General features: G+C 44.7%; 1 protein-coding gene across 4 annotated transcripts in view; it reads right to left on the bottom strand.

Annotated features, from left to right (window-relative positions):
- The window catches only part of ESYT2 (extended synaptotagmin 2), a 79,828-nt gene that overhangs the window by 40,052 nt on the left and 13,939 nt on the right, over positions 1–25,837 (bottom strand). For 3 of the 4 annotated variants that reach the window (XM_070478281.1, XM_070478329.1, XM_020886182.2), the window contains exons 2-4: positions 7,148–7,189; positions 5,815–5,949; positions 3,475–3,551 (exon numbers count right to left, since the gene is read on the bottom strand). In XM_070478281.1, coding sequence (XP_070334382.1) covers positions 3,475–3,551; positions 5,815–5,949; positions 7,148–7,189 — 254 coding nt within the window. Of the gene's footprint in view, positions 1–3,474; positions 3,552–5,814; positions 5,950–7,147; positions 7,190–16,701; positions 16,829–19,069; positions 19,269–25,837 lie in introns of those variants that run through there. The other variant, XM_070478383.1, reaches the window with a different exon arrangement.

Here is a 25,837-nt window from a genome sequence, read left to right as displayed (position 1 = left end):
TTTCATTTGTCTCATAAATAACTGTTTGTTTAAAACATATACAATGCTTAGATCATATTTCACCATAAATAAATGTGCCCATGCTCCCCCACTGTGAAAAACTAGCAGTGCTCAGGCCCTCAGAGACGTTACACCTGTTTGAGGCATCAATTTTACTCAGCGACTGTCACTTCAATCGTTAATGTGAACACCCATGAACACTGTGTGACATTGCATGTAAGGCTTCACCTATCTTTATAAAAACGTGGCAGGCTCACGATGTTTTTGTGGAACCTGAATGGTTTGATGCCCACCCTTGATTCTGGAAGCGGATCATCTTGCTCCTGCCCTGGAGCATCGGGAGGAATCTGATAACCACAACAGAGAGTGTCCAAGCACATGAGCAAAATATCAACAGAAGGCATCTGGGATGAAAGTCTGCCAACAGTCACACTCCTGCCATAAAAGTCACTACCTATATTTTGGTGAAGGAGGCGCATGCAATCAAGGACACATTTTGGCAGAAGGTTGCTAGTAGTCACAAGGAGCAGACATCTTCGTTAATGATTGTAGAACTTTTCTAGCTATGAGAAGATGAAAGAAACTGGGCTCATAAAATCATCTCTTGAAAATATCGAACTGCCTGAAAGACAGTTCTGCCAGTTTTCCCAGAGCACAGAGGGCCTCATTCCTGGTCTCCGCCCTGAACTCCTTTCAGGGGTGTGGAAGGGCAGCGACCACAGTGGCTGGTGACCTCATCCTTGTAGAGGCAGATGGCGAATGACAAGTTTTCTCCACATACCCTAAGACGTGATCATTTTATGTTCTATTATCTCTCAATTACTCCTTCCCCAACTCTACAGGCAGTAATCTAGTTACAGTTCTTGTCTGGAACATAGGAAAAAGTAGAATGCAGACTGTTTCAGAGACATAAATATCTGAGCTGCATAACTTGCATATGCTGCTATGTCTGCTGAAACCACAAGTGCCAGACTGCAGTCTTCAAAATGGCATCAGGTAACAGATTCATTTCAGTGTTTGTTTAACAAACGTGTATGAAGGGCTCCCTCAGTGCTGGAATAAGAGAACAATGTTCCCACCCGTGGAAGCTCACCCTCGGCCTTGTGGACAGCCTTGCCAGGTACAGCTGACCCCCTGACCCCAAGACAAACACAGGGCCACCTCTTTCGCTCCACTCATGACAGCAGTATCTGCAGTGGTGCCAAATGTGTTGAAGATGCAGAGTTTTCTCATATTACATCATCATAACACTCTATGCTTCTTTCTAAAATAAAGGCAATTGGTACGGACTCTGTTCATTTACTACATTAATACACTTTAGAAACTCAAAGATGACACGATAAAAAAAAATGACCCTTAATCAAAACAAAACCAACCCTGCTGGGTGTGTCAGTCAGTAGCTGGCACACAGCTGGGAAGGGGCCTCACGAAGCCGTGAGCAGGTTCTTGAAGGACAAAGACAAGAGCCAGAGAAGCCTGTTACCACCAGGGAAAGCACTTGGCAGACCCCTAATCAATTTTTTCCCAATTATTTTTTATTGTGGTAAAATATACATAGCAACCATCTCACTCATTCTGAAGTGCATGGCGGTGGCATTAAGCACATTCAGACTGCTGTGCAACCATCACCACCATCATTTCCAGAACTCTCTTCATCCTGCAAAACTGAAACTCTACGCCCATCACTCAGGGACTTCCATCCTCCTCCCCTCCTCCTCAGCAGCCTGCATCCTGCTCGCTGTCTCTGTGGATCTACTCCTTGAGGTCTCACATGGGAGGAGTCACACACAGTCTGTCTCCTTGTGACTGTCCTACTTCATTTAGCATGATGTCCGTACTGTCCGTCCATCACACCGTAGCTTGCTGGACACTGCCCACTGCGGGATTCCTTCTCTGTACAGCCTGAAGGACGCTCCCCTGTATGCACATAATATGCCTTCTTACCCGTCCAACAGTCAGTGAACACCTGGGTTGCTTCCATGTTTTAGCTATCGTGAAGAAAGCTGCTATGAACTGGAGTATACAATTATCCCTTTGGGATTTTGTTTTCAGTTCTTCTGGGCATGTACCCAGAAGTAGAAGTGCTGGGTCATTCAGTTATTTCTTTTTTTTAAGGAGGTACTGTTCTGTTTCTATAGCAACCGTACCTTTTGTATTCCCACCATCAGTGTACAGGGGTTCCGATCTCTGCACATTCTCACTAATCCGTTCTGGTTTTGATGGCTGCTACCCTGGTGGGTGTGAGGCGATGTCTCACGGTGGTTTTAACAGAGACGCTGAGCACCCTTTCATGTGCCTTTGTCCACTAGTCTGTCTTCTCTGGAGAAATGTCCACTCAAGTCCCTCGCTCATTTCTGAATCAGGTTATTTGTTTTTTGTTGTTGTTTTTGAGTTGTAGCAGTTCTTTATATATTCTGGATCTCAATCCTTCACCATATATATGATTATATGCATATATATGATTGCACTGATTCTATAGATTATTTTTAGTGTTGGCTTTTAACAATATTAAGTCTTCTAAACCACAAACATGGGCTGCATCTCTATGTATTTACGTCTTCTTTAATTTTTTACATCAATGTTATGTAGTGTTCATTGTACAAGTCTTTCACTGCTTCAGTTAATTTCTAAGTATTTTATTCTTCTGTTTTAAATGCAATTTTCTTAATTTCCTTTTTGGACTTGTTTATTGTTAATGTATAGAATGCAACTATACATTTTTTTTTGCATTGATTTTGTATCCTTCTACTTTACTACTACTTCCTTTCCAACAATGTATGCATTTTGTTTTTTTCATACCTAATTGCTCTGAAAGAACTTCCAGGACCATGCTGAACAACAGTGGTGAAAGCGGTGTCCTTGTCAAGTTCCTGATCTCAGAGGAAAGGTTTCAGTTTTTCACCACTGAGCATGCTGCTTGCTGGGAATACATGCCAAGTATTCCAAGTTCAATAAACAAGTCCATCATGCTGACATTGTTTCTGTCTGTGCCTTAAGTGTTTTTATCATGAAAGTGCTGAATTTCAACAAATGCTTTTTTGGCATCAACTGAGATGATTAGGTGATTTTCCCCTTCATTCTTGTTAACATTGGAGTATTACATTGATCACTTAAAATGAACCATCCTATATTCTGGAAATAAATCTTACTTGGTCATGATGTATAATCCTTTCACTATGTTGCTGAATTCAGTTTGTGAGCATTTTCTTGAGGATTATGGCATCAATGTTCACAAGTGATATGGGCCTGCAGTTATCTTGTAGTGCCTTAAATTTCTTTAAACATGTTCTACAAATGGCAGTTATCTAAGCTATCAGGAACTAAAACCAGAAGTAGCTAAGTTTAGGTCCTCAACAAGAAGCTAGTCCAATTCCATCAAATAGCAGTAAGATATGTGCTCATTATATTCTCTACTTTATGGGCATAGCTAAGTGACATCACACATCATTAACTATGACAAACACACAAACTTACCTAATCTGAAGGTCCAAAATAATCTGCCTTTTGTCGACATTTTCAGTATACACCTTAACACCATTGATCCTAAGGGGCTGAAATAAGAATTGGCTTCTTTAAAACACAGGAAGGGTAAAGAACACCAAGCCTGTGACCCAGCAGCCGAGAAAACGAGCCTGGGTCCCAGGCCCGGGCGGGGACACTCCGCTTCATTTCGTTGTCGTCTTACCCGCCGTGTGCCGCTGGCCTCTGGCCCTGAGCGCCCTCATCTGTAAGACACTCAGGAGGGCCCCCAGGACGCGGGACCAGCAGGTCACGGAGCACTGCCTAGCTCAGCAGGGGCTCGGGGCTGGGACCCGGCTTCCCTCCCGCCCAAGGGCCCTCAGTCCTTGTCTCCTCCAGCAGACTCGGACCCATTCCCTCTAGTCCACCCGTAATGCCCTTTCTAAAACAGAAGTTCTTCTTGTTTTATCTTTACGTCACAACTTTCTATTTTTTAATATTCTCATAAAAATGGGACTTTTTGAGTGAATCAAAAATATTAACTATATTTTCAACAGATAATACAGGCAACAAGGTGAGAATCAAATGACTATAAAAAGAAAAGGCAGACAATAATAAATACTATATTTCAACATCATTTCAGAATCTTTTCCCAATTTACTGATTTGAGACCCCTTCTAAGAAAGTTCTCAGCATGACAGCTGGACATGAAACACTCAGGCTGAAGTACCACCGGGCCCCCACGCTCACTCTGACGCTGCGGCTGTCCTGAAGTCTGACCCCCCAGCTGGCCGCAGGAGCAGACAGACTCCGGGCCCACGCTGCCACCATCCCAGGTCGCAGGGTCTCCGCTCAGGCTCCCGTGCCCCTCTGGCCCCTGCATCAGACGCCTGGGTCCCCTATTCCTACGAGAAGTCCAAGCGCCCTGTGACACTGAGCTCTCTTACCAAACCTGCACTGCTCTCAACATTCCTACCCATTGTCAGCATTACAAGCTCAAAGCAGACACACAAACATGAAAGTAATTCTTCCCGAGACAAACTCGGCTGGAGCAAGAATTCCAAATTTGCACGAATGTGAGCTTACCTGACTGTAGGACACGGCCTGTGGGCTAAGAGAGACTGTTCTTTTAAAGGGCTGGAAAAGAAGGGGGCAGGGCAGGAGGACATGCCTCTGAAAACCGTATGTAGGCATCAATACACATGTTATTCGCCATCCGCCCTTCACAGAAAACCTTGGAACCCCCACTTCATATTCATGTGGCATTCTGGCTTCTACGTGTGCATTCCCACTTGCTGTGTTCCTTTTAGGAGACTGAGGTAAAGTGGAAATGAGAGGCAGTATCCCACGGAGTCCTGCACTGGCCCCATGAGCTGAACAGGGACCGCACCCAAAATGGTAGCGTGCTGCAGACACTCAGCCGAGAGAGCAAACAGCCTGCATGACACAGCTGGGCAGGACACACACACCTGTGTCTCTGCACAAAGACGGACGTGGAGGAGGAACAGCATCGACACCTGGGAGTGTCAGAGCCGGGGCAGGGGCACAGACGGCATGACGGTCCTCGGCCCCGCCCCCTGAAGCACCACCGGCATTAGGACTCGGCGTGCGAGTGGGGAAGGTGGTCGTCCGGCTCTGCGGCCGCTGACCCCTGGCTGGCGAGCTAGGATCCTGCAGGGTCACAGTGTGGCCAAAAAATAAACTAAAGAAAAGTCCTGTTGAACTCTGAAGTCTTATTAGGCATAAAAACAATGTTACCTTGAAATTAATATAACCTCATGTGTCAATTATCCCTCAATAGAAAAAATGCTACCTTCAACTGTTGCTAGTTATTGTAAACACTGACTTAAAAAAACAAAAAGGGAAAGTTGCTGTTACGGTGGCCCCGAGGCTTCCAGCAGTGCTGGAATTAGTGACGGTCCTCTGTATATAACTCGATGCCAAGAACAAAGCCCACCTTTCCCACCACCTGTGTCACTAATGCGGTGCTGCGAGCCCAGCGCTGGAGCCCCGAGGTGCTGCTTTTAAACATGCGGGTGGGGTGGGGGCGCCTTCCAGCTTATGTCAATCGTTAGTGAGTTCCACAGCAAACCCCCTCTCCAGCACGACAGACGGTGGGAACTGTACAAAGGTAACTGTGGTGGGAGAACGTGCGGCTGAGGGGCCCACAGATGGACCTGGACTGGCAGAGACACCACAGTGGACAGAGGCGGAGAGACCCCGAGACAGGAGACCCGGGGAGGGCCTGCGCACACAGCCAGCCTTCCAGAACATAGCTTGGCTAGAAAACAATGTGACGCAGCTTAACGTTCTCTCCAGCGGTGCACAGGTAAGAAAGCTTGAGGAGAAACAAACCTGCTGCCCCATGTCCACCCTCGTGAAGCTGAAGGTGCTGAGGTGGGTGTGTGCGCCCCGCACGGCTGGCTCTATGGTTTCTCGAAACAACTTCTCTATAAACTGGCAAATAAAAGGCCACATGTGTTTTACAGTCTGGAAAAGAGAAGAAGCTCAGGTTAAACATGGCTCAGCTGGTAAAGAATCTGCCTGCAATGCGGGAGACCTGGGTTGGGAAGATCCCCTGCAGAAGGGAAAGGCTACCCACTCCAGTATTCTGGCCTGGAGAATGCCATGGACTGTGTAGTCTATGGGGTCACAAATACTCGGACATGACTGAGTGACTTTTACTCACTCAAACAAATAGTACAGTCCTAAATCATCATGAAAAATCATGCTTATACAGTTTACCAGAATTTTTGAAAGGCGAAAGTGGAGGGGGGTGTCCTTTTTTGTTATGCAAAAACAGCATCTAAAATTTAAAAATGTATTATAACAATAAATTATTGATTAACCAACCAGTATGTTGCAGGAATTAGTTATTCTAGTTAAATATTTTGCTTATGCATATCATCACATTTAATCATTACTAAAAAGTCAGAAAGGGGCTTCCCCAGTGGCTCATCAGTAAACAATCTGCCTGCAATGCAGGAGCCACAGGAGACGAGGGTTCGATCCTTCGGTCAGGAAGATCCCCTTTAGTAGGGCACAGCGACCCACTCAAATATTCTTGCCTGGAGAATCCCATGGACAGAGGAGCCTGGTGGGTTACAGTCCATAGGGTCAAAGAGTTGGACATGACTGAAGCAACTTGGTATGTACAAACAGTCAGATAATCCTGTAGTTTCAACTCAGTGCTAAAAACTTTCTAAAACTGTGTTGTTCTTAACAAACATTAATGAGTGTCTTTAAGGATGGACTAATTTCCAGTGATTATATTATGGGTAATCATTACCTACATTAGTTTTTACTATACAATTCTAAGGGTATATAAAATACAGAGATAAAAGAGATCTACTTCTAAGTATGATTTAGAAACATAACCTTTTTAAAAAGGCTAGATTTCTTGGGAGTTATTCCCTTCTTCATAAGAATGCTCTATAATTTTCACTTACGACTATCATCAAAGTGAGGAGACACAGGGCCGAATGTCCAGCTGTGAGACCATCACCAGCTTCCTGTGTCAAAGGCACAGTTTGCACGGCAATGTCCCAGCTGTTTAGAGAGCAGAAGCCACCTGCGTGGCCCCGACGTGCTCACATATCACCCACACCCAAATCCCCAACTATGGAGAGGCAGCGTCTCACCCGCCAATTCCCACTGACATCTGGTGTTTCGTGTACTCTTCTCTTACCTTATTTAGCCATTCTGCTCTCTCAGTGTCTGGAAAATGAACCTAAGAGAAAAACACACACACGACTTAGTGACTCCTGACAACTCTAAGTAAAATGTCACAAAAGCCAGTTAGTATTCTTACTGTATATCCACTCTGTCTGCGGCTCTTTCACCCTGTGCCGGGGAACCTTCCACGGAAGCGTGTGACCCAAGCCCTCACGTCCTGAGGACACTCTGAAACCCCTGCCCACCTCCCCGCTGGCCTCAGGAGCGCCCACAGAGCCCGAAACCTCAAGCTCATCCCTTAGCGCCCTCACCCTCCGTAGGCCTCCAGGCTCAGAGCCTCAGACGCCCACCTTTCTCTTCCCCTTTTGGCCCAAAGGAGCCGGCACACAATGTTCCTTAATTGGCCCCTCTCCACAGAGTCTCCCAAAGGAGGATTATAATTACAGTTCTCCACGATGGGGCCTGTATACTGGAGAAAATAAGTGGAGAGGTAGGAAAAAAAAAAAACCCTACTGAGAAATAGCTGAGAAAGAGCTTTCTTTGTCATTAAAACAACCCCTGCAGAAAAAAGGCTAAAGCAGTTTTGAGCAGGGAGTTCTCTGAGAAATGCTTCCACGCCCCTCCAAGAAAGAACACACTGGTCACATGAACATTCTGAAAACTGCTCTGGGGCCCAAAGACAGACTGAAGTACAGACTGGAGCATGGCAGTTTTGTCCTGGGGCCTGGAGGCTGGGGGCGTGGGGGTGGGGGAGGGCCCCACACGGCCACACCAACTTCTCTCAGTAACACACTAAGAGCGAAGCCCCATCCCTCCTCCGGCTGAGAGCAGCTGCTCAGGAAACATGACTCTGGGGTGTGTGCCCAAGAAGATGCTTCCCTGAGGACCAATTCCACCTCTCAGGCTTGGTCCCCGAGCACAAACCAGGGCACGGGGCTGTGAGCAGCCAGATTCTGGCTGGTGAGACCACCGTCTCCACATCTGACACGGCCACACAGCTCCACCTTCTCTGCGCCCACACGCCCAAGAAGACTTGCCCCTTCACGCTGCAGGATGGGAAGCCTTTAATCTGCGTGAATCCCAAGGGTGGGCTGGCGTGCCTGCAACAAGTTTTTCTAAATTAAATTTTAGCTTGAACCCATTCTGGAACAAAACCAAAAAGATGGCAACCTTTCAGAATTAAGGAAGAGGCTCAAGAGTTGAGAAAGATGATGCTTCAGAAGCAGAGATTTAGGACAGGATGCTGGCAATGCTGCTCGTATCTGGAGGTCCTGTTGGTGCAGGGGAGCCATTTCTACCTGAGGGGAACCGGAGCACCAGAAGGACTGCACGCCCCCAGAGGCAGGAGGCGTGGGGGCTGGGGAGAGCTGAGGGCTCGCCAGACCAGCCAGACTAGGTTGCAAGAGATTTAGATCTGGCATGAGGGGAGGGGGCTTGGGGGGGCGATGAGGGCAAGGTCTCTTCCAGGTCTCTCAGGTGAAAGATCCGGAGGAGCAGAAAGTGAGGAAAGGCAGAGGCTGAGGGCTGGCCGATGCACGTGTCATAAACCTCCCCTGAACCAGGTCCCGGAGGCCCGAGGAGGGCAACGCGACTCAACCATACACTGTTCTTGTGTGCTGTTGCTCTTCAGTCGCCCAGTCAGGTCCAGCTCTGTGACCTCACGGGCTGCAGCAGAGATTCAGGCTTCCCTGTCCTTTACCATCTCCCGGAGTTTGCTCAAACTCATGTCCATCGAGTCAGTGATGGGATCCAACCATTTTTGTATAAAATGATACGAGTAACTACCATTTGGGCTTCCCAGGTGGTGCCAGTGGTAAAGAATCTGCCTGCCAATGCAGGTGATGGAAGAGTTGGGGGTTCGATCCCTGGGTCGGGAAGATCCCCTGGAGGCAGGCATGGCAACCCAATCCAGTATTCTTGCCTGGAGAATCCCATGGACAGAGAGGCCTAGCGGGCTACAGTCTATGGGTCACAGAGAGTTGGACACAACTGAGCTACTGAGCACCAGACTGAACTACCACTGACTATAAACTGCTATCTGTGCAGCAGGTGCTGCGCTGTTAGTCAGACATACTCCCTGAGTTAATTCTTACAATACATCTATAAACTGGGACTATTACTATCCCAAATTTACACGGCAGCTACCAGTGACAGAATGGGGATGAAAAACCAGATTGTCTGCTTGTGCTCTTGGCCACTCTGCTACCAAGGGAAGTCGCAAGTGCATAGAGATCACCATTCATAGAGCCCGCCGAACCCTCAGGAGAACACACCCCCATCAAAGAGCAGAACCTGAAAGTCTGATTTCATGCCTTAAAATGTACGAGATCCTGAGTGGTAGCCAGAAGTAGAAACTATGTGTTTAACGGCGATTTATCTAGAGTTGGACCATAAAGGCTGAGTGCCGAAGAGCTGATGCTTTCAAACTGTAGTGTTGGAGAAGACTCTTGAGAGTCCCTTGGACTGCAAGGAGATCCAATCAGTCCATCCTAAAGGAGGTCAATCCTGAATATTCATTCGAAAGACTGATGCTGAAGCTGAAGCTCCAATATTTTGCCCACCTGATGCAAAGAGGTGACTCATTGGAAAAGACCTTGACACTGGGAAAGACTGAAGGCTGGAGGAGAAGAGGTTGGCAAAGGATGAGATGGTTGGATGGCATCACTGACTCCATGGACTTGAGTTTGAGCAAACTCTGAGAGATGGTGAAGGACAGGAAAGCCTGGCGTGCTGCAGTCCATGGAGTGGCAAAGAGTCAGACATGACTGAGTGACCAAACAACAAGAATCTACACACCAGAGGTTGTACAAATCTTGAAACAGCTGATGGCAAAGTTCAGAAAACCAGACAGCAGTTCACAATAAAATACTATTACCAGACCTAGTGTTCCACCCAAGACTCAGACAGAGCAATTTGAGACTGGTTTTACTTAACATTCAAGCTTGCCACAGGAAAGAGTTAGTGTCCATGAACACAAAATAATAAGGAAGTAGTAATGACAAAATTCCGTGTGCATCCATCCACCCTGTGAACTGGCAATCCCATTTCTCAGGATCTGGCCTAGAAAAACAATGCTTGTGCGGCATGCCGGGGGCAGCCACCACCGCCCCGAGCGGCCGGCTGGGACAGACGGGCCCACACACGGGGGCTGCAGGGCTACGGGAGCGAGGAGCGGTGCAGGTGGGGGCTGCCAGAGCTGCTGGAGTAACTCTGTGGGGTAACTCCCAACTTTTGTTTTCAGTGAAAATACACAGAAAAGCAGGTACAACTGGCTACCATTCATTCAGGGGGGTGGGGTGGAGGGGGGAGTTGTATATAATAAAGTTTTAATGTATAAAGTCTTAAAATAAAAATCAACAGAAACTTAAAAACACTGTTCCCAAGGAAGGGGACAAGAGAGGATAGACAAGCGCAGGAGAAGAGCCCAAGGTGGAAGTGAGCTGCCCCGTCTGCGCCCACCCGGCCCTGCTCCCGTCTGGGGCACGGCCAGCTGTCCCACAGTCACCGCACGACAGGGCAGAGCCACAGCTCCTGCCTCCCCGTCCAACTCTTCAAATCCTCAAGACACTTACATGGCTCCTTTCTACTTTCCCAGCATCAGAGAACTCCTTCACAGACCAAATGAGGGACTTCATTTACCAACTGGGCCCTTGTCAGCCCCTCTGTCTGCCAGCCAGTTCACTTCAGTCACTCAGTCGTGTCCGCCTCTTTGCCACCCCGTTGACTGCAGCACGCCAGTCCTCCCTGTTCATCACCAACTCCTGGAACTTGCTCAAATCCATGTACATTGAGTCGGGGATGCCATTCAACCATCTCATCCTCTGTCGTCCCCTTCTCCTCCACCTTCAATCTTTTCCAGCATCAGGGTCTTTTCCAATGAGTCAGTTCTTCGCATCAGGTGGCCAAAGTATTGGAGTTTCAGCTTCAGCATCAGTCCTTTCAATGAATAGTCAGGACTGATCTCCTTTAGGATGGACTGGTTGGATCTCCTTGCTGTCCAGGGGATTCTCAAGAGTCTTCTCCAACACCACAGTTCAAAAGCATCAATTCTTCGGCGTTCAGCTTTCTTTTATAGTCCAACTCTCACATTCATACATGACTACTGGAAAAACCATAGCTTTGACTAGATGGACCTTTGTTGGCAAAGTCATGTCTCTGCTTTTTAAGACACTGTCTAGGTTGGTCAGTTTTTCTTCCAAGGAGCAAGTCAGTACAGTGGACCGAATTCACCTGTGCACATATCATTCAGTGAACTTGTACTTTCAATGGAAGCATTACAAGAACTTACTATGTTTGGTAATAAAGTATTGCCAAACTTTCCAGTTAATGAAAATGTAGTAACTAGAGGCCATATATTCTTAAAAACACTGGTATGTTTGTCTGTGTACATATAAACATATACTTTTATATATGTTGCACATGTTTGTAAGTGTACAGAAAAATTTTGCAAAAATACACATCAAAACTAGTATAACAAGGAGCAGAATGAGGCTTTCACATTTTCCTCTATTTCTATACATTTGAACTGCTTGTAAGAAGCATAAACTACTTTTCTAGTTATTAGCTTAACTCAAGGTTAAAACCAAGAATTTTCTAACACAGAAAGTAGTACTTTCTGTAATAAGTAACTGCGTCACACACTCAAACTGTGTGACAAGAGTTTTTGTAAACTGATTTTGAACTTATTGATTATATCAGCGAGAATACGTAGAAACAAGACTTTCTTATAACACAAGTAACCTACTCTAAATCTGATTTAAAAAAAAATTTTCTGAATCCTCAAGTTTTAAAGCTAAAGTATAATTCTGTTGAAACAAAAACCTTAATGATCAAATACGCTAACTCCTGCAAAACTATTCAAAAATAAAACATCTGCCTTCTCTAACATAATGTGATTTCTTCAAGTTCACTGATATGCCTCAAGCCTTCCTGCTAACAAACCAGCAGCTCCTATGTATCCCATCACACACCTCAGGCAAAACACACCAGTCCCGAGTCACCTAACAAGAGAACTTCTCTGCTCACCACCATGCACAGCAGGGAGCACAGGGCGCCTGGTGTAAGTTCTCACTCTGCTACTGCATTTCCTCACTGTGCTACTCCTTAATCTACCGCAAACATACAGGCTGTTCTTTTAGAAAAACAGGCTGAAGAAGCTACTTTTCAGTTAGTTGGATCTGGCGCTGTGCCCAGGGCCAGGGACATAATGCAGAATTGGGTGTGGTCGTGTCCCTGGGAGGCTCACATTGGTGAGGACAGGTGTGACCACCAGCCTAGGAGGGAAGGACAGTGTGGGGCTGGGGAGAGTTTGATGCTGCCTCTAAGAGTCCATGAGAGATTTAGGAAGATAGTGTGTGACATGGGTTTGATGGGAATAGCTGGGGTCTGCCATGCAAAAGAAAGAACATACTAAGCAAAAATAATGGAGCAAATAATTTACTCTGGCAGGACCGAGAGAAGGAAAGAACGGTGGGTGCTGAGGCTGGAAAATCAGGGCAGGACCAGCCAAGTGTGCCTTCTGTGCCACACAAAGGAGTGTGGATTTTGTTCTACTGGCAATGGGTCAACCTGGGAGTTTTCAGGAGAAAAATTACATAAGATTAATATTTGAGGAACTCTATTCTGGCACTACCAGAGGAGAGGGCAGAGAAACCATCTGCACAAGTAAGCTTTCAAGGCAAGAGAACTGACTTACATCACCAAAGTTTATATAAGAAGAATTTGAAAATCAAGCCATCTCTTGGTAGAGAATCCCAAGACACTCAACAATTCTATGGTTTTTAATTTATAAGAGATTGTTTCAAAGTGCCAAAGAAAAAGAATATTTCAAAATTGAAGAAAATAAACCTGTTACCACATTTTAATTCTGTTTACTAAGTCAAAAATCTGCTTCTCACTAATACATACTCACAGACATTTGTTTATGTTCCACAGAACAATTTAAAGTAGCAAAAACCTCACAGAGATAGGTAAAGATGTACAGGGAAAATAGAAAATGTGTCCCCAAAGCCTAGAGGAATAATGAAACACATGTCATTTGGTTCTAAACCATTTAAGAAAACCCAAAGAACAAGAAAAAAATCCACTCAAATCTCTATACATCTAATTATGAAACATGTTTTCATATTTATTATTCATAGTATCTTTACAAACTAGAAATAACCATTGTAGGAGCACTGAAATTTTGACTTTACTTAGGAGTTGACACTAAGAAATCTCTTTAGTCTTTTCTTCAAAAAGAACAAAGGCATATTTTTGATTCTAATATGATGTTGATATTATCAAAGCTGCTTGCTTAGGAAAAATAAATCCAAAACACAAAGACACAGCACTGACTGTATGCCAGAACCCTACAAACAATGCCTTTTTTTAATCCTCACAATTTTGCCAGCAGCCCATGCACCACCTAACAGATGAGGAAACACAGAGTCTCCAAGTATAAGCTGTTCAAAGTCCCAGGGGAACAAGTGAGTTAGAGGGAAGAGGCCCAGACCTTGATGACTGTAAAGTCCTCCCTGAGGCAGAAAGGATGGAACCAATTTACACACAGCTAACATCTTCTACTTAAATCATATTTCCCCCATTTCGGAATATGAGATAATGTTTGGAACGGAAGCTAAACAGAGAACTCTCTTCTGGGTGACCCTGCTGATGGTCGGCACTCATGGAGACATCTCTGCTCAGCCCAAGACAACTACACACAGTGCAGCAGGCGCCTCCTGGGGCTGCAGGGAGCCCTGCTGAAACCCGGCTAGCACCATTAGCACTGAAACCGCGGTGGAAAGTAACTCATGCCTTTATTTTAAACACCTAAAAGAAGGCAGTCGATGTCTGGGAAATCCAAGTAAAGACGGCATATCTACTACACCAAAGCATTACTGATTTAACATCTTTAAGTAAAATACAAAAGATAATGGATAAAATGATCAATTTAGAAATGAAATGTCATTAAACTTCAAACAGTAAACTGGTCAATCAAGCCAGGACTGCCTGGAGAAGCCAGGATCTGGGAGATGTTATCAATGATGGGGAAAGATGAACACCAGTCCAAGAGAAGGTCAGAAACTGTTCTCCCTCTCTGGACCCTGGGTCAATCAGACACCTACAGGTCTCTACACCAGTGCTTTCCAATCAGGACAGACTCAGAAAACCACATGTGACTGGCCTGCAGCGACGATGCCCTGGGAGCATCTGTATGCGGCCTGGAAAAAAGTCCCTCAAAATCTCTTTATGCTATGTAATTATGATGTGAAAAAAGCATCAGAGACACTAACAAATACTGACACTGGAGAGAACTTCCAAATAAGAGGGTCTGAACAAAGTTTAAACGGCATCGGCATCTTGCAGGCCCATGCCAGCTCTTCCCAGTACTGCCGAGGGGGACTCTGAGCATCCTCAAGACTGGCTGGTGAGCATGTCAGGAGAAAATGACATGCTCAAACACAAATTGGCATCAGCTAAATGTGTGGCCTCTAACTTTTTTATATTAAAACTTCTTTATCCATCTCGCACATGGGTTATTAAACCATCTCTGTCTATAAAGCCTCACAACTCCCAGTTCCAATCTGCTGCCTCCCATCTTCTCCAGAGATTCAGTGTGCATGGAAATTGGAAAAATAGGGTCAAGAAGTCTTAATAATATTTTTTTCTAAAATACCAGGACACTTTCTCCTAATAGCTACTTCCATAAAGAATAAAGTATTCAAGGCTAAAAACATGGGGGAGGAATGTCTCTCAGAACCTCTGTCAAATGGTAGCAGCAGGGCCAAATTACTCCTTTGGAGGGTAAAAAAATAATTCGGTTCATCTATGTCTAGTGCACAGAAAAGTAGGCAATCAATCACACAGTCACACAGTAAATACAGCAGTTAATATTTTTCAACATCCACAATTACAATTTTCTTGGTGGTTTGATGAGCCTTATGTAAACTTTGATTACTGACCACTACCTATTTTTGTAGATCAGTAAACAGTAAAATAAAAATTAAAAAGCTTGGCCTGGGGAATTTCCCAGTGGTCCAGTGGTTAGGACTCTGTGCTTCCACTGCAGGGGCCACGGGTTCAATCCCTGGTCAGGGAACTAAAATCCTGTGTGCCACATGGCATGGCCAAAAGAAAAAGAAAGCTAGGTTTATCCTAGCATGGTTTCTATAATTAAGAAAGCTGTCCAAATTATGTGAAAACCAATTCTTCTAATTCACTGAAGAGAATGTTACTATGAGGCTTCCTATAATTTCATGTATCTGCTATGTTAGATACACTATTTATCTATCCATTTATTTTTGAAGGGGACTTAAGTTTCAGTGCATGCATAGAGTGATTAAGAGGATTTAAACCAGGACTCAGAATCAATGGCTGAGTCAAAACAGGGATACAAGAAAACAAGCAAAAGCAAAACAAAACAAAATAAAACAAAACAGGGATGCATCGTAACTTCCACCTAGGAGAACAATCAGACATCCCCTTCATCAAAATACTAATGCCAAGAGGTTTAATGCCTTACATATAGATACATGTTTGTGATATTTTTCAAAGACTTGAAGCATATTTTAATAAAATTCTAAAGTCACTTACATATTCTTTCTGTAACTAAAAAGAAACCTTACACAAGGAAATGACTTGACAACCTTGGTTTAAAGTTGAGGTTTTGGAGTGAGATATATCTCACAAATTAGAAGGAGTCCAACAGCAGGAAACATGTCTTGTCATCTCCTTTGCTAAACACATAAGACGATATGGTTGCTTTTTATTTTAAATTCAACTCGAAAGCCACCATTCAAATTCACCAGCTTACGTCTTGACTGGAGTGGGCAAGCAGACAGAGAGGTGATCACTGTGCTGTATTAACTGACACACTCTGTGCACCACGTGGGACCAACCCAGCGCTGTCTGTTAGGAAAGGAAAGGAGAGGAAAAGGCAAAGAAGGGAGGGAAGGAGGGAGGCAAGAAAGAACCTATGAGAATGTGATGCTGTGACGCTGGGGTTACATTTACAGATTACAGAACAGACGGGTATACTGAACATCTACATGGAATCAGATAAGTCACCTTATGTTTGAAATTTTACTATAAATTTTTCATTTTCAAGAAACAGGCTTAGTACTATGTAATATTTATTAAATTTTTAAATACTCTTCTAAGGAGAAAAAGCAACCCTGTAATTAAACATTAACATAGAGTGACTTTCGGCAGTATTCCAATTTTGTAGATATTTACACAATTATCCTGGGGGAAAACCACCATTGTAATAAGTGTAGCAAAATCTTAGAGCTGTGAGAAATTATACTGGAAAAATGTGTGGGAGTTTTTGGGGGGAGAGGTGTTTGTTTTGGTTTTGTTTTTTCAAAAGCAAATTCAGAAAAGCCATGAATAAATCTTTTGATTTACAGTAAAGAAATATACTTATATGATATTTCTGAAAGCTTAATTTTATTCTCTCACACTGACACAAATATCTCAAAAGTTATGATCATAAAGTCAGAGAAATTTATGAACCTAAAATCTTATTGTTTTCTCCTTTTATTCCTTTATTTGTATGCAACGGAGAAACAATAGAGAATCAGGCACCTGAAAACACTCAGAGACTTTTTCCTGAATATAATCATTAATCGTTATTGGATGTTTGAGACCAAAGTTCCAGGACGTCCCTCAGTGCTTGTCTGTAATTCACTGTGATCATGCAATACAGAAATACCTGAAAACAAAAATAAAAAAGAAACCCTTCAGTTTTGGTGTTACAGTGATAACCCAGGGAGAAATACTATAGTTTACCTTATCATTCTTTGTTTTCCATACAAGAATCTCAGGGAAAAAAATAACAATAACAAGAAATCTCAGGGGAAAAAAGCTACAAAAATTTTTATATATCTCTTGATCAAATCCCAAACTTTCTCCAATTTTTCCTAGAAAAACCCACTAGTTCACTATAAATGCATAATTATATAGAAACCAATAACTAGATCATAAGATCACTCTCAAAAGTTTTTTCTTTTGAAATAATTACAGATATTGCCAAAGAGCAACATTACAAAAGAAAGCCCCTACGTGCACTTCACCCAGACTTCCCCAGTGGTTACATATTATACAAGTAGAGTACATCACCACAAGAGGGAATGGATGGGTATCTCTGTTAATCTCCGTTTATCTATCAACCCATCAGCATCGTATCTATCAATCACGTCACCTCTCTCATTTTCTATCACCTATCTACCAATCCCTATCATCTATCACACAGGCTGTCAAGGCCACGAAGACCGCACACTGTCTGATTCCACGTGCATGGGACCTCAGAAAAGGGAAGCCTTGAGGCAGAAGGGAGACGAGCGGCTGCCCGAGGCTGGCATAGGAATGCAGAGGGAATGGAGAGTGAGTGCCAGTGTTTGTGGACAAGAACTTTCTAAAAGTAGATTCTAATGAGGGTTACACAATCTTGTGAATATAACAAAAAAAACTGGACCGCATACAGCTGACTCCTGAACAACTTAGGGGTTAGAGGAGCTGACCCTCTGCCCAGCCAAAAATCTGCATATAATTTACCGTCAGTCAGTAATTTACAGTATCCTCAGTTCCAACTGACCGTGGATCACGTAGTATTACTCATGTGGATCAACTATTTCCCCAAATGATAACAAAACCAAATAAGTGACTGCAGAGTCCCAAGGCAAACCAGTAGCTTAACTCAGAGCTGTTAGTGGACTAAGCAACAAATGAGGACACACTGGTGATGTTTTGGCCTTAAAGGACACCTGGTCCACTCACTGGTGAAGGAAGAGCAGAGTCCCGCCACTGGGGCCCCCAGATGATTCCTGAAGTTAAAAACCTGTATATACACCAGAAGCAAAATACTTTCTGAGGCCATAAAAGTATGAGAATAAATTGCCCTGTCATAGGATTCACTGTGTACATAACAACCAACTCTCGCACTTCCTGATGGCCAGCTGCTCCGTCCCTCACCACTTCTCGCCACCGCCTCCTCAGCAGGTAACGCCCGCTGCCCACCTGAGAGCAGCCTCTCCCCTCATCTGCACTGCCCTGCTCGCCGCTGCCCCTCTCTGCAGGCCCGACTCCTGGCTCGTTTGCTGTTGTATCTCTAAGGCTGTGAAGGAACCTGACAGATGAATCACTGTGCCTCCTCCCCACAGGTGAAGACTCCGAGTCCCAGAAGTGGCCACTAGCCAGAGGCCACGGAGCACAGGTGGGCATGCCAAGGCTGGCCTCCGACGCAGCTCCAGCGCCAGGCTGGGTCCTGGGGTCCCCAAGGCAGTGCTGGGCCAAACTGTTCCAGGGGGCCAGGTTCCCGGCCCCTCCTTACACAGGAGGGGCTGTAGTGAAAAGTTCTAAAATCCATTTTTCAAAACTCTTTTCTCCGCTATTTAGAATACTCCCAGTGTTTTCAGGCTGTCTTTGTCCTGAAGCTACAAAGTATAAAATGCATGAGACAGGACTCACCACTCATAAAGATATAAGTTCACTAAATGGTCAAGCTAAACAGGTATTTCCAAGAGTTTCCCAGACCTGCTGGGTGGCATTTCACAAGTAAAACAAGTGAAGCTCTGAATGGAATTTCTCTACAGCTGTTTATGTCAAGCCTCACTGCTTAAAATTTACCTCACACCTTGTGCAGTATTTTCCTGAAAACAACAATTACAACAAACCCCCAAAACCATGAAACCCACCTGAATTTAAAATATTACCCAGAGAAATATTTTGAAACAAATCACACACTTAAAACTCAACCTCTGCCCTCTTTCTTCTAAACCTACCTCCCAACAGAAAGTGTCTGTTCTTCCAACTTTCACGTGGAAATATACTAGACTTCACATCTATTTCTTCCCTAAAAATAACACTGGCTTCCAGATATGATGATCAGAGCACCTTGCAGCAACCCATCTGCTGAGAACATGAGAAAACCAGAAGAGACCCGACTCACACCTACCTGAGGACACAGGGCCCTCGAGGTGTGAAGGCTGGGAACTCGGGCAGAAGGCCCGCAGGGCGGTGAGGCGGCACTCTGCGGTGGCTGTCCCCCGCCGCCGTGGTACCAGAGGTTGACAGACCCAGAGGAAGGCAGCTGGGAAGCCAGAGGAGCTGACAGAAACCTCACGGGACCAGGGAGACAGGAACTGGAGTTCAGGTCGGCTGAGCGACACTCTGAGGGCCCAGACCCGGTGGGGAGGTGGCGGGGGGGCGGGTGGAGGAGAGGCCAACTAAGTTTCCCTTCAGGCATCTGCCAAATTCCTGAGCTGCTGAGGGCAAGAAGCCAGCCTATAAAAAGCAAACGAGAGCTTCTGGCAGGTGTCCTGCACTGAGAAAGCACAGCCTGGACTCTTGAGAGGGACTGGAAGGGACCTGGTCAGCAGGGCAGGTCTTCTGTTACAGGTTCCGGTACAACCTCCACTGTACGGAACCCGGAGTGCAGGTGGGTCCAGATCAGAGAACACTCTTCCCTGCCACCCGCCCTCAGGCCAACTCAAACCTGCTGGGCTGAGGCGGTCTGTCCCCTTGGCCTTTAGCGGTTGGGATGCAGATCTTCGGAGGAGGGGAACGAAGACTGCTCAGAGCAGTGGCAGAGCCGGCATGGGTTCATAGCCAGTTCCTGGGACTACTGACTGCCAGGGCACACTGTCCCACCACGGCCATTTCATGTTATGAGAGAGACAATCTCACCACGTGCAGCTGGGAGGAAGTGCGCATGGGAAGGTGACATCAGTCACCAGAGAATGCGGATTTATCCACAGTGACACCCCAGTTCACACACTATGATGACTTGCAATCAAAAACAGAAAATAATACGTGTTTGCAGGCAGGTGCAGGAATTAGAACCTTATTGCATTGCTGATGAGACTATAAAATATTCCCATCATTATGGAAAGCAGTTTAGCAGTTCCTCCAAAAGTTAAACCCATCAATTCCACTTCTAGGTATATATCCTCTAAAACTGAATACAAGTATTCAAACAAAAATGTGAACATCAATGTTCAGAACACAACTCATAATAGCCAAAAGACAGAAACAACCCAAAAAGTTCTTCAAAGGATGAAAGGATAAACAAAGTGGGGCATACCTGTACAGTGGAACATTATTCAGCCATAAAATAAGAAGTATGCTATAGGGAAAGATCTTAAAAATGTTATGCTAAGTGAAAGATACAAAAGTTCACATATTGTATGATTCCACTTATATGAAACATTAAGAAAAGGTAAAATTATAAAGACAGAAATATATGTGATGGAACGGCCACGGGGAGGGTGAAATGCAGCATGACTGCTAAGGGGTACAGGCTTTCTTCTGGGGTGATGAAAACTTGGGGAACCAGATAGAGGTGATGGTTGCACAACACTGTGAAGATATTAATCACCCTGAATAATTTTATGTTACTTGAAACCTACTGCAATAAGAATAAAAGAAATGAACCATCAAGGAAAAAATGAGAAGAAATCTTAAACACATGTCGCGCTGAGAGAGAGACGCCAAAGTGAAAACACTACACAGTGTATGATTCCAACTCCCTGATGTACTGGAAAAGGTAAAAAGATAAGTGGCCACCAAGAAGTTCAGGGATGGGGAGGGAGGAAGACTAGAGTAGAGCCTCCTAATATAAACTAGGATACATTACTTAATAATGTATCACACTGTTTCAATAATTGCAACAAATGTAAGCACACTCATACAAGATGCTAACTCAAGAAACTGCCTGCAGGGGGGATATGGGAACTGTATCGCTTGATTTTTCTCAAGTAAGTTGAGAAAACCTGTTGCTGTGCAACTTGCATTAAAGGAAGTATTAATGTGAGTTTTTCAGGTAGAAAGAAAATGATCCCCCACAACAATGTGGAAATGGAAGAAGGTATCTTCTTCCATTTATAGAAGTCACAATTATAGAGACTAAAAATGCTCCTAGTCTCTCCTGCTACTTAGGACAACCCTCAGGAGACTAACGCTGCATAAGCAGTGAGCGGGCCCCAGTGCAATGAGGCTGCTCTCCGGGCCCAGGGGGGGTGCAGAAGGCGTGGTTGCAGGAACACAGCCTCTCATTCTTGTGACTGTGGTGACAGCTGAACCCCCAGGCCTGAGTCTCCTCCTCTTTGAAAAGCAGACATGTTTAACATCAAAATGACTAGATTGTTGTTGTTCAGTTGCTAACTCTTGTCCGACTTTTTCAACTCCATGGACTGCATTACATCAGGCTTCCCTGTCTTTCACTAACTCCTAGAGTTTGCTCAGATTCATGTCCATTGAGTGAGTGTTGCTATCTAACCGTTTCATCCTCTGTCGCCCTCTTCTTTTGCCTTCAATCTTTCTCAGCATCAGGGTCTTTTCCAACGAGTCGGCTCTTCACGTTATGTGGCCAAAGTATCAGAGCTTCAGCATCAATCTTTCCAATGAATATTCAGGACTGATTTCCTTTAGGATTGACTGGTTTGATATCAATGCAGCCCAAGGGACTCTCAAGAGTCTTCTCCAGTATCACAATTTGAAAGCATCAGTTCTTCAGTGCTCAACCTTCCTTATTGTCCAACTCTCACATCCATACATGACTACTGGAAAAACCACTGCTTTGACTAGATGGACCTTTGTTGGCAAAGTGATGTCTCTGCTTTTCAATGTGCTGTCTAGGTTTGTCACAGCTTTTCTTCCAAGGAGCAAGTTTCTTTTAATTTCATGGGTGCAGTAACTTCATGGGTCTGTCACTGCTTCCACGTTTTCCCCATCTATTTGCCATGAAGTGATGGGACCAGATGCCATGATCTTACCTTTCTGAACGTTGAATTTTAAGCCAACTTTTTCACTCTCCTTTTTCACCCTCAAGATGCTCTTCAGTTCCTCTTCCTTTCTGTCATTTAGAGTGGTAACATCTGCATAACTGAGACTTGATATTTCTCCTGGCAATCTTGACTCCAGCTTGTGATTCAGCCAGGCTTTCATTTCCCATGATGTACTTTGCATAGACATTAAATTAGCAAGGTGACAACATACAGCCTTGATGTACTCATTTCCCAATTTGGAACCAGTCTGTTGTTCCATGTCCAGTTCTAACTGTTGCTTCTTGACCCGCTGCTACAGGTTTCTCAGGAGGCAGGTCAGGTGGTCTGGTATCCCCATCTCTTGAAGAGTTTACCAGTTTATCATGATCCACACAGTCAAAGGCTTCAGCTTAGTCAACGAATCAGACGTTTTTTCTGGAATTCCCATGCTTTCTCTATGACCTGGGCTTCCCTCATGGCTCAATTGGTAAAGAATCTGCCTGCAATTCAGGAGATCCTGGCTCGATTCCTGGGTTGGGAAGATCCACTGGAGAAGGGAAAGGCTACCCACTCCAGTATTCTTGGACTCTATGATCCAAAGAATGTTGGCAATTTGATCTCTGGCTCCTTTGCCTTTTCTAAATCCAGCCTGTACATGTGAGGGTTCTTGGTTCACACACTGCTGAAGTCTAGCTTGAAGGATTTTGAGCATAACCTCACCAGCATGTGAAATGAGCACAACTGTACGGTAGGGTACTGCCCTTCTTTGAGATTAGAATGAAAACTGACCTTTTCTAGTCCTGTGGCGACTGGCGAGTCTTTCAAATGTGCTGACATATTGAGTACAGAACTTTAACAGCATCATCTTTTAGGATTTGAAATAGCTCAGCTAAAATTCCATGACCTCCACTAGCCTTGTTTGTAGTAATGTTTCCTAAGACACACTTGACTTCATACTCAAGGATGTCTGGCTCTAGGTGAGTGACCACACCATTGTGGCTATCCAGGTCATTAAGACCTCTTTTTTATAGTTCTGTGTATTCCCGCCACCTCTTTTAACCTCTTCTGTTTCTATTAGGTCCTTACAGATCACGCCCACCCTTGTATGAAATGTTCCCTTGATATTTCCAATATTCTTGAAGAGATCTCTAGTCTTTCCCATCCTATTTCTTTGCATTACTTACTTAAAAAGGATTTCTTCTCTCTTCTTGCTATTCTTTGGAAGTCTGCATTCAGTTAGGTGTTCTTTCCCTCTCTCCCTTGCTTTTTGCTTCTCTTCCTTCCTCAGCTATTTGTAAAGCTTCCTCGGACAACCACTTTGCCTTCTTGCATTTCTTTTTCTTCGGGACAGTTGCAGAGAAGCAGCCAATTCTGACTCCATGTTGGAACTGTTTCTTTGACTTGCCTTCTGTTAGCTTCTGTTACTATAATAATACAGAAAGACCTGCCTCAGAGAATCTTGCCCCTCTGCCTATTAAACTGAAGCGCCTCTGTTCAGAACCCTGTCCACCTGCAGATGGCACAAAGGAAGAAATTAACACATTCTTTGCCTAAGGTGTGCCATTCTAGAAGATGGTTGCAAGATTAATGGCCTTTTTATTTTGCTTCCTTACCTTCCCCCATCTCTGATCTATGGTAGAACCTGGCATCCAGACCCGATAAGATGGTTATTTTGAGGCGCTAGCCTGTCATCTTCTTGGTCAGCAGGCTCTCTGAATAAAGTCTCTTCCTTGCCTCAATCCCTCGTCTCTTAGATTCATTGGCCTGTCATGCAGTGAGCAGTGCCGGGAGCTGTTATGGGAGGTCCCGCCCGTGACGAGGTCATGAAGAAAATACCGGGCAGGCAAGGCCGTCCGGGACCCCATCCATGATGAGGTCACGAGGAAAGAACCTGACAGGCAAGGCCGTCTAGGATAAGGGACCCTCCAGGTTGGCCTCAGCCTCTACCCCACCCTGTATCCTCCCCGCCTTTCTGCTGTTGTTCTTGTTTGCCCTGCTGCGGGTTCTTGTGTTGCCTGCTGAGAGCTCTCCTGCTCCTCTTTTACTGAATAAAGACCAACTTAAAACCCTAATTAATAAATCTCCTGGACGCTGGTACCCTATGAAGGGGCCAGGGATGAAGGAAACGCTTCAATTCAAACCCTTTTGCTGGCATTCTGGCTTGTGTGATAAATATGTGCTCTCATTGCAAAAAATGCTCTTGATTGTTCTAAACATCCTAAGCACAGTACGCTAACAAAAGAAACTATTAAGCATAGGCCCCTTCGCGGGGTGAGAAAAGCTTCACAAATATGATAGCCACAAATGTGCCTAATAGAAAATAGTTTAGATAGAGATTAGCTGGCGACTTCTTGCAGGTAGTTAACTTTTAGACTAAGAGCCTGTTTTGTGCCATATCTGCTGTTTCTGCAGTCCTTCGCATTTCTGTTCTGTAAAAATGTAATCCTATCTAGTTCCCAAAGAGATGACGCTTATTAGAAAGAAAATAGATTAATTATAAGAAAAACAGGGTTGGCTACTGAAGTTGCTTAAGTCATACCAGGTGCAAGCCATAAAATGTTAGCAGGCCTGAAGGCCAAATGATAACTCTTGTGAACGAAAAAGTACATGGGTGACATCCAGTTTCTGTTGAAGGTCAAGTTGCTGTAATGTTTTGAGATGACCTGTGTATAAGCAATATGCACTTCCCCAAAAAGATGTTGTTAAGGGTATAAAGGGGCCGTGCAAAAATAAACTTCAGACTTAGCCCTCGAGCTTTGTCTCACTCTCTCTCATTCGCCGACGCCGTTCATCCTGAGGGTTCCCTTGGATCCTGCTGGGGCTAGACCCCGGCAGAGCAGAGTGAGCCTGGATCAGTAACAGGATTGTTTTGGTCACTGACTCCTATACAACATTGTGAACCTCTGTCCATGGTTCTTCAGGCACTCTTGTTTACCAGACCTAATCCCTTGAATCTATTTGTCACCTCCACTGTCACCACCAACTCCAAGGGATTTGATTTAGGTCTAGTGGTTTTCCCTACTGTCTTCAATCTTAGCCTGAATTTTGCAATAAGGAGCTCATGATCTGAACCACAGTCAGTTCCAGGTCTTGCTTTTGCTGACTATATAGAGCTTCTCCATCTTCGGCTGCAAAAAATACAGTCTGATTTCGGTACTGACCATCTGGTGATGTCCATGTGTAGAGTCATCTCTTGTGTTGTTGGAAAATGGTGTTTGCTATGACCAGTGTGTTCTCTTGGCAAAACTCTGTTAGCCTTTGCTCTGCTTCATTTTGTACTCTAAGACCAAATTTAGCCTGTTACTCCAGGTGTCTCTTGACTTCCTACTTTGCATTCCAGTCCCCTATGATGAAAAGGACCTCTTTCTTTGTTGTCAGTTCTAGAAGGTCTTAGAACTGATCAACTTCAGCTTCTTTGGCATCGGTGGTCGGGGCACAGACTTGGATCACTGTGATGCTGAGTGGTTTGCCTTGGAAATGAACCATGATCGTTCTGTTTTTGAGACTGCACCCAGTACTGCACTTTGGACTCTTGTTGACTATGAAGGTTATTCCATTTCTTCCAAGGGATTCTTGCCCACATTAGTAAATGACTAGATGATGTGATGTCTAATCCCATTTCTTCCTCACCACCATCAAGAGAGGGCAGAGAACTCACAGACTTCCCAGTTTAAAGTCTGTCGCAGACCCAATATAAGTGCCAGTGTGGCCTGTCCCCTCATCCTTATGATGGGGAAACAGGTGCACTGTGGGCCTTAACTGACTTCCTCTATGCAGAGTGCTTGGAAGAGAAGCTGCACATAGTGAGCACTGATGGATGAACCATGTCCCTCCTTGTTTCTGGCCATGCTGCGTGGCTTGTGCTATTTTAGTTCCTTGAGCTGGGACTGAGCCTGGGCCATGGCAGTGAAAGCACGGACTCCTAACGACCGGACAGCCAGGGAATTCCCTTTCCTCAC

This window comes from Odocoileus virginianus, chromosome 1, assembly GCF_023699985.2.
Source record: "Odocoileus virginianus isolate 20LAN1187 ecotype Illinois chromosome 1, Ovbor_1.2, whole genome shotgun sequence".
Classification (NCBI taxonomy): Eukaryota; Metazoa; Chordata; class Mammalia; order Artiodactyla; family Cervidae; genus Odocoileus; species Odocoileus virginianus.
Note: the sequence above shows the minus strand (reverse complement) of the source record. Positions and strands in the feature narration are given on the sequence as shown.